Source organism: Haematobia irritans, chromosome 2 (genome assembly GCF_050003625.1).
Source record: "Haematobia irritans isolate KBUSLIRL chromosome 2, ASM5000362v1, whole genome shotgun sequence".
NCBI classification, from domain to species: domain Eukaryota; kingdom Metazoa; phylum Arthropoda; class Insecta; order Diptera; family Muscidae; genus Haematobia; species Haematobia irritans.
In genome coordinates, this window is record NC_134398.1 from 4,278,413 (window position 1) to 4,294,610 (window position 16,198).

At 35.7% G+C, this 16,198-nt stretch overlaps 1 protein-coding gene across 2 annotated transcripts in view; it reads right to left on the reverse strand.

Annotated features, from left to right (window-relative positions):
* LOC142223294 (ADAMTS-like protein 1) overlaps nt 1–16,198 on the reverse strand; it is a 129,867-nt gene that overhangs the window by 79,787 nt on the left and 33,882 nt on the right. For both annotated transcript variants that reach the window (XM_075293162.1, XM_075293160.1), the window contains exon 2: nt 8,233–8,471. In XM_075293162.1, the coding sequence (XP_075149277.1) occupies nt 8,233–8,406 (174 nt within the window). In that variant the 5' untranslated portion in view covers nt 8,407–8,471. The remainder of the gene's footprint in view (nt 1–8,232; nt 8,472–16,198) is intronic.

Sequence of the window (16,198 nt, forward strand, 5' to 3'; positions counted from 1 at the left end):
TTGCAAGAAATCGGTTCAGATTTAGATATAGCTCCCATATATATATTTCGCCCAATATGGACTTATATGGCCCCAGAAGCCAGAGTTTTATACCGATTTGCTTGAAATTTTGTACAAACATAACACTTAGTCGTATAATCAAGTGTGCCAAATTGAATTTGATTGAAATCGGTTCAGATTTAGATATAGCTCCCATATATATATCTTTCGCCCGATATGGACTTATATGGCCTCAGAAGCCAGATTTTTGGCCGAATTTGGTTGAAATTTTGCACTAGGAGTACAATTAGTAGTATAGTCCAGTGTGCAAAATTTGATTGAAATCGGTTCAGATTTAGATATAGCTCCCATATATATCTTTCGCCCGATATGGACTAATATGGTCCTAAAAGCCAGAGTTTTGGTCCAATTTGGTTGAAATTTTGCACAAGGAGTAGATTTAGCATTGCAGCTATGCGTGCCAAATTTGGTTGAAATCGATTCAGATTTATATATAGCTCCCATATATATCTTTCGCCCGATATGGACTTATATGGACCCAGAAGCCAGAGTTTTATCCCGATTAGCTTGAAATTTTGCACAGGGAGTAGAATTACCATTGTAGCTATGTGTGCCAAATTTGATTGAAATCGGTTCAGATTTAGATATAGCTCCCATATATATGTTTTTTCTGATTTCGACAAAAATGGTCAAAATACCAAAATTTTCCTTGTAAAATCGCCACTGCTTAGTCTAAAAGTTGTAAAAATGACTCTAATTTTCCTAAACTTCGAATACATATATATCGAGCGATAAATCATAAATAAACTTTTGCGAAGTTTCCTTAAAATTGCTTCAGATTTAAATGTTTCCCATATTTTTTTACTAACATTGTGTTCCATCCTAGTACATTAGCCGACTTAAATTTTGAGTCTATAGATTTTGTAGAAGTCTATCAAAGGCTGTCCAGATCGAGTGATATTTAAATGTATGTATTTGGGACAAACCTTTATATATAGCCAAAAACACATTTAACAGATGTGATATGGTATCGAAAATTTAGATCTACAAAGTGGTGCAGGGTATAATAAAGGGTGATTTGTTAAGAGCTTGATAACTTTTTTTAAAAAAAAACGCATAAAATTTGCAAAATCTCATCGGTTCTTTATTTGAAACGTTAGATTGGTCCATGACATTTACTTTTTGAAGATAATTTCATTTAAATGTTGACCGCGGCTGCGTCTTAGGTGGTCCATTCGGAAAGTCCAATTTTGGGCAACTTTTTCGAGCATTTCGGCCGGAATAGCCCGAATTTCTTCGGAAATGTTGTCTTCCAAATCTGGAATAGTTGCTGGCTTATTTCTGTAGACTTTAGACTTGACGTAGCCCCACAAAAAATAGTCTAAAGGCGTCAAATCGCATGATCTTGGTGGCCAACTTACCGGTCCATTTCTTGAGATGAATTGTTCTCCGAAGTTTTCCCTCAAAATGGCCATAGAATCGCGAGCTGTGTGGCATGTAGCGCCATCTTGTTGAAACCACATGTCAACCAAGTTCAGTTCTTCCATTTTTGGCAACAAAAAGTTTGTTAGCATCGAACGATAGCGATCGCCATTCACCGTAACGTTGCGTCCAACAGCATCTTTGAAAAAATACGGTCCAATGATTCCACCAGCGTACAAACCACACCAAACAGTGCATTTTTCGGGATGCATGGGCAGTTCTTGAACGGCTTCTGGTTGCTCTTCACTCCAAATGCGGCAATTTTGCTTATTTACGTAGCTTATTTATGTAGACCATAAATCGGACGTAAAGCGCGAAACACATTTCGAACCGAACACTGATTTTGGTAATAAAATTCAATGATTTGCAAGCGTTGCTCGTTAGTAAGTCTATTCATGATGAAATGTCAAAGCATACTGAGCATCTTTCTCTTTGACACCATGTCTGAAATCCCACGTGATCTGTCAAATACTAATGCATGAAAATCCTAACCTCAAAAGAATCACCCTTTATAGTCGGCCCCGTCCGACTTTAGACTTTCCTTACTTGTTTTTATTTTTTTTTTTAGTTTTAAAAAAATCCTAAATATCTCGGCTAAGCATGCAATAAACTCCAATGAAATTTAATATGAATTTAAATCTGAATTCTATAGATTTTTACTCGCATGAGCAAGAGGAGCAAAATCGGCAAATTTTATTTCTAGTTCGTGCTACTTGGATGGTTAACATAGTACACTTTCTATCCCCCCAAGAAATTAAATCTGTAGGCCGTTGTATATAAGGATTATATAAAACCCTTAACAAATTTGCCATATCTCTCATGGTTACAAGATATGTCTACATTTACAATTTCAGGGAAAGCATTCCAATTTTAAAGTAAAGACAAAATCTGTGGAACCGAGGATGCTTTTTTTTTCAGTGTAATAATAAGTACAAAACTACTACATCGAAATGTTCATCGACGTTTGGACAAGGAAAAATTTTTTATATTTGGCCTTAGGACAATATTTTTTCAGTATATAAAAACTCTTGCACTCTTTTCAGTATATAAAAACTCTTTGACATATCTCTTATGGTTCATATCTCGACATTTACAATTTCAGGATAATCGGAAAAATTGTGGTATCTAGTGCCCAAGAATTCAAAACAGGTCGGTCGGGGGATTTATCAAAATATGGACCGATGTAAACCAAATTCGACGCATGTTTTTGAAGACATAAAATACGTCTAAATTTCTAACTTGATGGAAATTGAAAGTCAAAGCGAAAGATCAGTTTATATGAGGGCTCTACGAAAACGAGGATGGATAAAAACGAAAATGTGCATCTAAACAACCTCCATATTTCTAATTTCAGTATCACAGCTTAAATATTGTCAAATTTGCTACTAATATGGCACAACTGTAACGCTGCGTACTATATCTTAGTTCTATGTCAACACATTTATGACTGCGAAAAGGGAATGTTCTTTTCAACCTTAGCCAACCTAACAGTAAATGTTTGTTTCACGCCCTATCAAAATTTAACAAAAAATATATATCACATGCGAGTATATAGGTTAAATTCCATGGTTTTTTTCGGTTGCCATTTGTCTACCTCAAATCCTTTTGTAAGAAAACAATTGTACCATTTTTTTGCTTTACATGCGAAATCATTGTTTAAGCCAAAAGGCTAAAAGTGAAACTAAAATCCGTTGAACCATAAGACCATACTCTCTACTATCCTCATATTTGTGCATGAATACCATACAAAATAAAAAAAAATACTAAGAGATTTGGTTTTTGTTTTTTTTTTTTTCAGAAAACTGAATGAAAAATAACTATTGGAGAGCTCAATAGCTAACAAAGGAAACGGGTATCGCAATTTCAATATCTATTTTTTCTGTTCTCATAAAACGTATATGAATTGGATGGATGAAAAACTCAATAAACCAGTAAATTTGAATAAATAAAGAAAAGAAACAAGTAAGTAAAGTAGAAAGTCGGGCGGGGCCGACTATATCATACCCTAAACCACCATTACAGAATTAGTAATCATAAGCATTTGTGGGGTAACATATAGGTCTGGGAGATAAACCGCAGTTGCATATTTAAGGGGTACATGTCTATGGGTGCTTTGTGTCAATCTGACTATTGCTCATCGTCAATGTTGCCAGGGAAAATGTTCGGTTTACCCTACAAGGACAAAAAAAGTTCCCTACTTTCCCATACATTCCCAAACAATTTTCCCTACTATATTTTTCGTTAAATTTAAAAAAAATTACAAAACAAAAATGGAATGGAATATGCAATGTATATAACTTAGAATATAAATTTGTATTACCACCACGGTTGCCACAGTTGGTAGAATTCTACCCAAATTAGTAATCTTTTTTATTAAATCTCTATAAAAATAAAATTTTGGAAAAAGTTTCTTTAAACCAATTTTTGTGAGAAATTTTTCTATAGAAATAAAATTTTGACAATAAATTGTATAGAAAAAAATTTTGAGAAAAAAATTCCACAGAAATAAAATTTTGAGAAAATTTTTTATAGAAATAATATTTTGAAAAAAATATCTATAGAAATACAATTTTGACAAAATGTTCTATAGAAATAAAATGTTGACAAAATTTTATACAGGAATAAAGTGTGCCACACATTGTTAGAGATCAAGCCTTGCCGGCTTCTAATTTCCTCCTCTAGAGCCACCAAAATGTAAAAATTATTACAAATTGTGTTGAGTGAAAATGTCCTACATTGTGGCCCTGCGTCCCTACAAGACTCTAAATATTAGAAAAACTCTACATATAGGGAATTTCCCCTACTTCTAGCAACACTGGTTATGTTGATATTGCGCCTACGGAGTTAGAATGCCACTAATATTGAGCCCATTATTATAAAAGAGAAAATCGTTAAATTAGTGTGGGTAATAAACACAAATTTGTAAAAATCGAGCAATATTCTTATGTAAGAGCTACAAGTACGTATAAGTACGATCGGCTAGTACATCAAAATTTGAAATTTGAGTAACATTGGTTAATAAAAAATGGGTACCATGGCCAAATTTGGGAAAATCGAGCGATACATATATATGGGAGCTACATCTAAATCTGAACCAATTTGCATAATATTTTGCGGATTTGATTAATACCACAAAAGGTTACCTTGTGCAAGATTTGAGTAAGATCAGTTAAGAAATGACATAAGGTTATTAGGGGCAAATTTTTCAAAATCGGGTGACACATATATGGGAGCTATATCTACATCTGAACCGATTTCGATGAAATTTTGAACATATAGTTAGTACTATAGAGGACTGGATCTAGCCAACTTTTAGTAAGATCGGTTAATAAATAAGGGTTCTATAGCCAAATTTGGGAAAATCGGGCTATACATATATATGGGAGCTATATCTAAATCTGAACCGATTTCGATGATTTTTTGCACATATAGTTAGTGCTATAGAAGACTACATTTAGCCAAATTTGGGTAAGATCGGTTGATAAATAAAGGTTTTGTGGCCAAATTTGGGAAAATCGGGCGATACATATATATGAGAGCTATATCTAAATCTGTACCGATTTGAATGAAATTTTGCAGACTTGAAGGGCGATGGAAAAGATTACCTTTTGCCAAATTTGGTGACGATCCGTTTAAAAAAAAGCGCAACGCGACCCATTTGTCGAAATCGGGCGATACATATATATGGCAGCTATATCTAAATTTGATACGATTTCTTCCAAATTCAATAGCGTTCGTCCTTGTGCCCAAAACCCTCCCTGTACCAAATTTCATCAAAATCGGTTAATAATTGCGACCGGAATCCTGTGCACAACAAATACATGGACAGACGGACGGACGGACACCAAGCGCTAGATCGACTCAGGAGGTGATTCTGAGTCGATCGGTATATATTTTATGGGGTCTAAAATCAATATTTCTGGTAGGCACATTTTTTGGCCGATCAAACTTATTATAACCTGACCACTATATGGTTTAGGGTATAAAAATACTATTAATAAGAAAGAAAGAACTAAGATCGATATTAAGTGATATCATATATGAACTCCAAACAGGGATTGAACCTAGGGCCCCTTGTATAAAAGGCTGTCGTGCAAACATTACATTATGTGGCTTCCACCAAGAACGAACAAGTTGACATTAATATTTCTTTCAAACTTGAAATATCAGTAACATGATATTTGTTTTGTTGAAAGCTGATTATATTGTTTAAAAAGCACCAAAAGAATTTGCATCTGTGTTTATTAAAAAAAAATTGTTATGGAGTGTGAAAAAATTGACCTGCTAACATTTCGTGCTAACCAGCGTTACCGTTGGGAATTTGTAGAAAGTGGCACAAAAAGTGTCACAAGCCGTACAAAGTGGGGCATTCATTTTAAAAAAGTGTTACACTGTTTCATACATAAAATTCAACAATTAACCTCATTTACATCCGTGTATTATATAGTGTAGTGAAACAACTTTTTCATTTAGATATAAGTAGTAATTGCATTTAGTTGAAAATCTTTGAAAATTTTATATTCCGGGGATTAATTAGGTTTATCTAATATATAAAATTGTGCATGCATAATTTTAGGCGGTAAAAGTATACATTGATAATATTATGGTAAAAAAATTGCTCACATATATAAGATTCGTGATTCGTCATCCACAATCGAATTACTTGGGTTGTGGTATCTTAAATCGAATAATTACGAATCGATATGGACTTTTGCACGGTACATAGGGAGCCAAAATTGAAATATGGGGGTCGCTTATATGGGGGCTATATACAATTATGAACGTGATATGGACCAATTTTTGTGTGATTGGGATCGATTTATCTGAGGGCTATATATAACTATAGACCGATATGGACCTAGTTAGGCATGGTTGTTAACGGCCATATACTAGCTCAATGTACCAAATTTCAACTGACTCGGATGAAATGTGCTCCTCCAAGAGGTTCCAAAACCAAATCTCGGGATCGGTTTATATGGGGGCTATATATGATTATGGACTGATATGGACCACTTTTGGAATGGTTGTTAAATATCATATAGTAAAACCACGTACCAAATTTCAATCAGATCGGATGAATTTTGCTTCTCCAAAAGGCACCGGAGGTGAAATCTGGGGATCGGTTTATATGGGGGCTATATATAATTATGGACGGACTTCGACCAATTTTTGCATGTATGTTTGAGGCCATATATTAAAACCACGTACCAAATATCAACTGAATCAGATGAATTTTTGTCTTCCAAGAGGCTCCGGAGGTCAAATCTGGTGATCGGTTTATATGGGGCTATATATAATTATGCACCGATGTGGACCAATTTTTGCATGGTCATTAGAGACCATATACTAACACCATGTTCCAAACTTCAGCCGGATCGGATGAAATTTTTTTCTCTTAGAGGCTCCGCAAGCCAAACCTGGGGATCGGTTTATATGGGGGCTATATATAATTATGGACCGATGTAGACCAATCTTTGCATAGTTGTTAAAGACCATAAACTAACACCATGTACCAAATTTCAGCAAGATCGGATGAAATTTGCTTTTCTTAGAGGGTCTGCAAGCCAAAAATTTCGGGGCTACACGTAAAAGTGGACCGATATGGCCCATTTGCAATACCATCCGACCTACATCAATAACAACTACTTGTGCCAAATATCAAGTCGATAGCTTTTTTCGTTCGGAAGTTAGCGTGATTTCAACAGACGGACGGACGGACATGCTCAGATCGACTCAGAATTTCACCACGACCCAGAATATATATACTTTATGGGGTCTTAGAGCAATATTTCGATGTGTTACAAACGGAATGACAAAGTTAATATACCCCCATCCTATGGTGGAGGGTATAAAAAGTGACACAGTATGGCAAAAAAAAAGTGTCGCAAAATAGTAAAAAAGTATCATATTTAGTGGCTGACAACAAGAAGGTGGCACAAACGTGGCAAAATTGCCACTAAAATGATACAACGGTAATACTGGTTCTAACTACTCGTATTTATATTCGCTCATATTCTTTCCAAATTCCTAAGTCATTAACCCACCTCTTGTCGCTTTTATTGCCTCCTATTTAAGGATAATTTGGAAACGAGCTTCATAAACAAACCACATGTTTCTGGCCAATTGACATAGCGGTCAGCTAATTATACTCTTTACAAACCACGAGTTGGGCATTTCAGTGAAATCTCAACGTAGACATTAACATCTTTCACAAAGCCATGGAGAAGAGATTTTACCATTGAAATAAAATGGGCAACAAATCGCTTGGCGGTTAAGAGTTGCAATTTCAAGGATACCGCTAACATTTGCAAGAACTCTCATAAATTCGCATAAATGCCAAAGAGGCTAGTCTTAAATATTGGATGGGAAATTGTGAGAAATCAAAGACCAGACATGGCAAAATTTTCCATAGACACCCCAGCAATACAACTCCTCAATGGGCCGGCCTTGTAATTCTTAGCTCACCGCATATGAACATAACATTTCCGGTTTATGTTCTATTAACATTTGATGACTTTAATGATGGATTCTCCCATAAAAAGGGCTGCAGTGGGCTAAAAGCAAATAATAATGATCCATCTTTAACTTTAAATGGTATGACCGATAAAAATCCCCTGCATCCCACTCATCATCATCATCAGCATCAATATATTCAGCTTTAATTACCGGATGTTGAGGTAAGAGTTGTAGTATAAGAGAGGGTGCTTACCAGGCGAATTATTTGCTATATCATCATGATGTATGACTTACCATAAAGACGATAATCGTCCATAAAAATCCTGGTGCAGACTTTTTGGTTCCAAATTTTCTGCTATTCGTAATGCTGGTGGTGGTGCTTCTGCTGCTGATGCCACATGTATTTGTTGCCTCTGATGCAGTTGCTGTGGTTTTTCTCTGGGTGGTGGGCGATTGCTTAGTGACCATTTTTGGGAGAATGTATTTGGTGTGCGGCTTTATGTCGAAATTTTCTATATTTTTGTAGCTCTCAACTGAAATGAAACCAAAATAATTACTTTTAATGAGTTTGCTAAAAATACAATAAATTATTTTCATAGTAATTAGAATCTATTTGGGGTTTTAAGTTTTAGATGTTAAATAAAATAAGGGAAATTGTTTTTTTTTTTTTTTTGTTTATAACCTTATTTGTATGTTAATAAGATTTGGAAGCATTATTGGCGGCAAATTATGTGCGCATAATGCAACCATGGGATGGGAAGGATATATACCCAAAAAAAGACTTCTTTGATCAGAATATTTTGGTATGGATTCTGATTTTGGTATTGATCCAAGCCAAGTATACCGCATCTATAACCCTCGGACGGGTCAGAAGATCCCTGAGGACCATTTTCATTTTCAAACTGAAATTACTCCTTGATGATCTGAGGGAAGTATACCCAACCCCCACATTGATTGCATAGAAATTTTATATCGAAACTTTTAAAAAAAAGTTTAGAAGTGATCCGACCAATAGTTTAATTTTTATTGTTTTTAATGTATTTAGTACGGGTACGTGCGATAAGGTCCTCTAGGTCCATGTACTGAAATTTCTAGAAATCCATAATAAATGCACTGTTTTTTCGATTTTTGTTATTGTTTAAACACATCTCTGAAACGGCAATGGTGAAGATGAAGAATTTAATACTCTGCAACTGATATGAACCAATTTCCGCATGATAATTAGCGGGCCAAATTTCACCCGGATCTGATGAAATTTTGAGGCTTCAAAAGTCAAATCTTGCACAGAAAACAAATCGCCAAAATATTTCCGATTAAAATCTGCATTGTATTTTCAAATATATTTTTTTAATTGGATCAATTAATTTTTTAATTGACTTCGGTGATTGATACTATCATTTCTGTGGTTGAAGATATTTCAATATTACAATCAATTTCGTAATTGAATGCAAACAATATTTTTTGAGTGAGCGGCAGGCTTATATGGAGGCTATATAGTATTATGGTTCGATATGGACTGACATCACTTACAAAATTTCAAATCAAAATCAAATTGGATGAAATTTTCTCTTCCAAGAGGCCCCGAAGGTTCATTTAGGGAATGGGTTTATAAGGAGCCTATATAATAACCCTACGGGAAATGGATCAACCCCAGAATCGGTACAGGACTAGTACCTGGTGTGTGGGACCAGTCCCAGTTTTAGTCCAATGGTATGGAAGGGACCGATCACTTTAACATGGATTTGTTTTTGGCGGGGTAAATTTGCACGGGACTTGAACTCATTCCAAAGGACAAGTCCTGGAAGAACTTAGTAGGACTAGCCCATAGACAGGTCCTCATGGGCCAGTCTGAGACAAAATCATAGGAACGTGTTTCATTTTATGGATCCGAAATGCACCAGAAAGGAAAAGTTTTTCGAATATGTATTTGATTATTGTATTTTAGTAAAGGGTGGTTAAATTTTCAAGGACCGATGTTTATTTTGTTTAAAACACACAAACTATTTACGAAATTATTGTAATTTTATTTTATTATGATATATTGGTATTACTCAATTATATATGGAACAAAATATCGGCCAAATGGGCGCCGCGACCTCGGTGGCACACCTCCATCCGATGGTCCAAATTTTCGATGACGCTGATGCATAATGTGCCGAATTATCTCATCCTTTAGCTTTTGAATTGTTGCTGGCTTATCGACAAACACCTTTTCTTTCAAATAACCCCAAAGAAAAAAGTCCAACGGTGTCAAATCACATGATCTTGGCGGGCAATTGACATCTCCATTTTGAAAAAAATACGGCCCGATGATGCCACCAGCCCATAAACCGCACAAAACAGTCACTCTTTGTGGGTGCATTGCTTTTTCGACAATCACTCTTGGATTCTCATTCGCCCAAATGCGGCAATTCTGTTTATTGACGAATCCACTGAGGTGAAAATGTGCCTCATCACTGAAGATGATTTTCTTCGAAAATTTTCATAATAAGTCGGGATAACTTTAACACGTTGTTGGATTTTGTATCTCTCCATGGTTCAAATTGAATAAGTCTGAAATAGAGAAATGTCAAATAAAATTCGGAAAAAACTTGGCGTTTAGATGTGGCTCACATTCAACATCGGCCCTTACACTTTAACCAACCTTTATAAGTGTAGATCCAATTAGATTTTAATATCAAGAGAGTATAGAAATCAATAAATTATATGAAACAAGTAAGGAAAGTCTAAAGTCGGGCGGGGTCGACTATATTATACCCTACACCACTTTGTAGATCAAAATTTTCGATACCATATCATATCCGTCAAATGTGTTGGGGGCTATATATAAAGGTTTGTCCCACTCACTCCATCTGGACAGAATTTGATAGACTTCTACTCAAAATTTATGTCGGCTAATGCATTGGGGTGGAACACGATGTTAGTAAAAAAATATGGGAAACATTTAAATCTGAAGCAATTTTAAGGAAACTTCGCCAAAGTTTATTTATGATTTATTGCTCGATATATATGTATTAGAAGTTTAGGAAAATTAGAGTCATTTTTACAACTTTTCGACTAAGCAGTGGCGATTTTACAAGGAAAATGTTGGTATTTTGACCATTTTTGTCGAAATCAAAAACACATATATATGGAAGCTATATCTAAATCTGAACCGATTTCAACCAAATTTGACACGCAACAATGCTAATTCTACTCCCTGTGCAAAATTTCAACTAAATCGGAGTTAAAAATTGGCCTCTGTGGTCATATGAGTGTAAATCGGGCGAAAACTATATATGGGAGATATATCTAAATCTGAACTGATTTCAACCAAATTTGGCACGCATAGCTAAAGGGTGCTTTGTTAAGAGCTTGATAACTTTTTTTTTAAAAAAAACGCATAAAATTTGCAAAATCTCATCGGTTCTTTATTTGAAACGTTAGATTGGTCCATGACATTTACTTTTTGAAGATAATTTCATTTAAATGTTGACCGCGGCTGCGTCTTAGGTGGTCCATTCGGAAAGTCCAATTTTGGGCAACTTTTTCGAGCATTTCGGCCGGAATAGCCCGAATTTCTTCGGAAATGTTGTCTTCCAAAGCTGGAATAGTTGCTGGCTTATTTCTGTAGACTTTAGACTTGACGTAGCCCCACAAAAAATAGTCTAAAGGCGTCAAATCGCATGATCTTGGTGGCCAACTTACCGGTCCATTTCTTGAGATGAATTGTTCTCCGAAGTTTTCCCTCAAAATGGCCATAGAATCGCGAGCTGTGTGGCATGTAGCGCCATCTTGTTGAAACCACATGTCAACCAAGTTCAGTTCTTCCATTTTTGGCAACAAAAAGTTTGTTAGCATCGAACGATAGCGATCGCCATTCACCGTAACGTTGCGTCCAACAGCATCTTTGAAAAAATACGGTCCAATGATTCCACCAGCGTACAAACCACACCAAACAGTGCATTTTTCGGGATGCATGGGCAGTTCTTGAACGGCTTCTGGTTGCTCTTCACTCCAAATGCGGCAATTTTGCTTATTTACGTAGCCATTCAACCAGAAATGAGCCTCATCGCTGAACAAAATTTGTCGATAAAAAAGCGGATTTTCTGCCAACTTTTCTAGGGCCCATTCACTGAAAATTCGACGTTGTGGCAGATCGTAAGTCTATTCATGATGAAATGTCAAAGCATACTGAGCATCTTTCTCTTTGACACCATGTCTGAAATCCCACGTGATCTGTCAAATACTAATGCATGAAAATCCTAACCTCAAAAGAATCACCCTTTACAATGCTAATTCTACTCCCTGTGCAAAATTTCAACTAAATCGGAGCAAAAAATTGGCCTCTGTGGTCATATGAGTGTAAATCGGGCGAAAGCTATATATGGGAGCTATATCTAAATCTGAACCGATTTCAACCAAATTTGGCACACATAGCTACAATACTAATTCTACTCCCTGTGCAAAATTTCAACTAAATCGGAGCAAAAAATTGGCCTCTGTGGGCAAATGAGTGTAAATCGGGCGAACGATATATATGGGAGCTATATCTAAATCTGAACCGATTTGGCTAATATTTTCATATTTTCGAGACTCATAAAATATTCGGATGTACGGAATTTGAGGAAGATCGGTTGATATACATGCCAATTATGACCAGATCGGTGAAAAATATATATGGCAGCTATATCTAAATCTGAACCGATTTTTTCCAAAATCAATAGTTATCGTCTTTGAGCCGAAACAGGACCCTATACCAAATTTTAGGACAATCGGACTAAAACTGCGAGCTGTACTTTGCACACAAAAATACACCAACAGACAGACGGACATCGCTAAATCGACTCAGAATTCAATTCTAAGACGATCGGTATACTAAACGATGGGTCTCAGACTTTTCCTTCTTGGCGTTACATACAAATGCACAAACTTATTATACCCTGTACCACAGTAGTGGTGAAGGGTATAAAAATGGAAAATACAATATTTTGAGGAAAAATTTATTTTCAATTCGGTTAAGGTGCTAATAGTGTTGGGTAATACAACCAAATAAGAAGGGAGTAATGACCAATTGTACCGTCCAGTACAACCATCTCCATATATGGTATTGGTTGGATTTCCCATAATTCGATTGAGTCGACCGAATTTATCGGGTACCACAACTGCCAGCAGATAGTTGCTGCAACTGCCAAAAGGAGGTTGGCAATAAATTCGGTCATCACAACCAATATGTATTCTCTGTGTAGCTATGCGTGCCAAATTTGGTTGAAATAAATTTGTTCTTCCATGAGGATGAGTAAGTCAAATCTTGGGGGTGGGTTTATACACTCAAAAAAAAAGTGAACTCTCTATTTCACTAAAGCCAAATTAACTTTATTTTAGTTCATGGAATGATTATGTTTGGAGAAAGTTTTCTTTACTCTGATAATTTTTTGTGTACGTTAGTTAAATTAACTAAAACCGAGGAAAAAACTATACTCAAATGAAGCATAAAGATAAACTAAATTCGTGTCTTCCACAAAATAGTTCAGAATTTCTTTAAATTTGTAAATTTTACCAAATATACGTCCATCATGAACTTCGTATGTCACTAAAGACATTCTTGCAATTTTGAACTCCAAGTTTTTCCTTCAAACTAAAGGGTGATTCTTTTGAGGTTAGGATTTTCATGCATTAGTATTTGACAGAACACGTGGGATTTCAGACATGGTGTCAAAGAGAAAGATGCTCAGTATGCTTTGACATTTCATCATGAAAAGACTTACTAACGAGCAACGCTTGCAAATCATTGAATTTTATTACCAAAATCAGTGGCAGAAAATCCGCTTTTTTATCGACAAATTTTGTTCAGCGATGAGACTCATTTCTGGTTGAATGGCTACGTAAATAAGCAAAATTGCCGCATTTGGAGTGAAGAGCAACCAGAAGCCGTTCAAGAACTGCCCATGCATCCCGAAAAATGCACTGTTTGGTGTAGTTTGTACGCTGGTGGAATCATTGGACCGTATTTTTTCAAAGATGCTGTTGGACGCAACGTTACGGTGAATGGCGATCGCTATCGTTCGATGCTAACAAACTTTTTGTTGCCAAAAATGGAAGAACTGAACTTGGTTGACATGTGGTTTCAAGAAGATGGCGCTACATGCCACACAGCTCGCGATTCTATGGCCATTTTGAGGGAAAACTTCGGAGAACAATTCATCTCAAGAAATGGACCGGTAAGTTGGCCACCAAGATCATGCGATTTGACGCCTTTAGACTATTTTTTGTGGGGCTACGTCAAGTCTAAAGTCTACAGAAATAAGCCAGCAACTATTCCAGCTTTGGAAGACAACATTTCCGAAGAAATTCGGGCTATTCCGGCCGAAATGCTCGAAAAAGTTGCCCAAAATTGGACTTTCCGAATGGACCACCTAAGACGCAGCCGCGGTCAACATTTAAATGAAATTATCTTCAAAAAGTAAATGTCATGGACCAATCTAACGTTTCAAATAAAGAACCGATGAGATTTTGCAAATTTTATGCGTTTTTTTTTAAAAAAAAGTTATCAAGCTCTTAACAAATCACCCTTTACAAAATTTTCTTTAACAAGTGAAAAAACTTAGTTATATCTAATAAATTTTCTTGAATTTGTCGAAAAATATTTACTTATTTTTATGACATTGGCGTGATGCCAACGTTTGTAATACTGGTTAGTTAAAATTTTCTATAAATATTCAAAATTTTCTAAAATTAACGGAAAGTTTTCTTCCTGGTGGGTTCACTGTTTTTTCAGTGTATGGGGTCTATACCTAAAATTTGTCCGATATGGACAATATGCAATTGCAAACCATGTACACAGTTTCAAATCGAACGCTTTTTTCGTTCGGAAGTTGGTCTGATTGATCGCCATAGAATTTTACCACGGCCCAATCTATATATATTTTTAATTGGGTCTGAGGCCAATGTTTCGATGTTTTTCAAACGGAAAGTGGAAGGTAAAAAAATTTAAACATATATATTTATATGAAATTCCATAAAAGAATTACAAGGTCCCTGAAGACCTTGTACTCCCTATAAAGGCAACTGATGACTCAACCATCAAAGGCTTAAATGAACTTTGTCCTTAAATCCATATTCTTTAAATTAGGTTATTATTTTTTGCAGTGTATATTACAACTTGCAACTATCATAGCTAACCTAAAGCTTGTCATTGAGCTTAACATGGAATCGGGCAGCACTCAGTGATAAGAGAGAAGTTCATCAATGTGGTATCACAATGGACTGAATAGTCTAAGTGAGCCTGATACATCGGGCTGCCACCTAACCTAACCTAACCTAAAGACGTCTCTAGATCTGTTTGCTTTGCTATGCATTTGTATCCAAATTTCTTTTTAAAGTCCATAAGCATCATCTCAATCAAACATATGACAACACGAATACAATATTCTCCAGTAGACAGCTAGATTCTTGTTCAAATAAATTCATCACCACACGACAATTGGGATGGTCAGAATGGTTAGTAACTTCGCTTGTTTTGAACAAAGCCGAATACCTAAAGCAAGGACATTTATGGCTAATAAAAAGAAAACAACTCCCCCCTATTCTATTGTGACATTGGTATTTATGACGAGTACGTTCTATAATGAAATACTTGAAGGAAGGAAGGACACAGAAGAAGAGCACACCCAAAGCTTAGCAAATGCCTAAGATATCTTCCAACAGACACATAAATATTCCCTTCCTTAGTCAATGGCTTTGGCAAGACGAAACAGGGAACCTAATTTATGTACGCACAAATGATGATATGAAAATTAACTGAAATCTGTTCTAAGATCGTTTTTATAGCATTTTGACATCATAAAATGTCTATGCAAATTATATTAAATTTACTGATGAGCTGTTTTAATCGAAATGTTCTTTGAAACGTGATTGAATGCCTGATGAAAATTATCGTGCAAAAGTCACTTGTTCTTCAGATACACTATGAAAAATTTAGGGTGGTTTTAGTTACAGAAGAATTAAAAACGAAGAAATATCCCAACAGAAAATGCTAGAAAATTTTGGAAGCAACAGACAAACTCCAGCGCTTGCTGAATCTATATAATGTCAGCCTTGCTTTGATTATAGACAATAGAATACGTAAATGACAAAATGTTGTAATCCTGGTGATATTACCATTCGTGCAAAATCAGCAGTTGGCTATGCTGTTCCAAGAGTAATGTAGATTAATGTGAAACCAGTTTGAGAAGCTTTGAATCACTCAGAAATGTCACCTACATTACTGAGAGAGAATTCA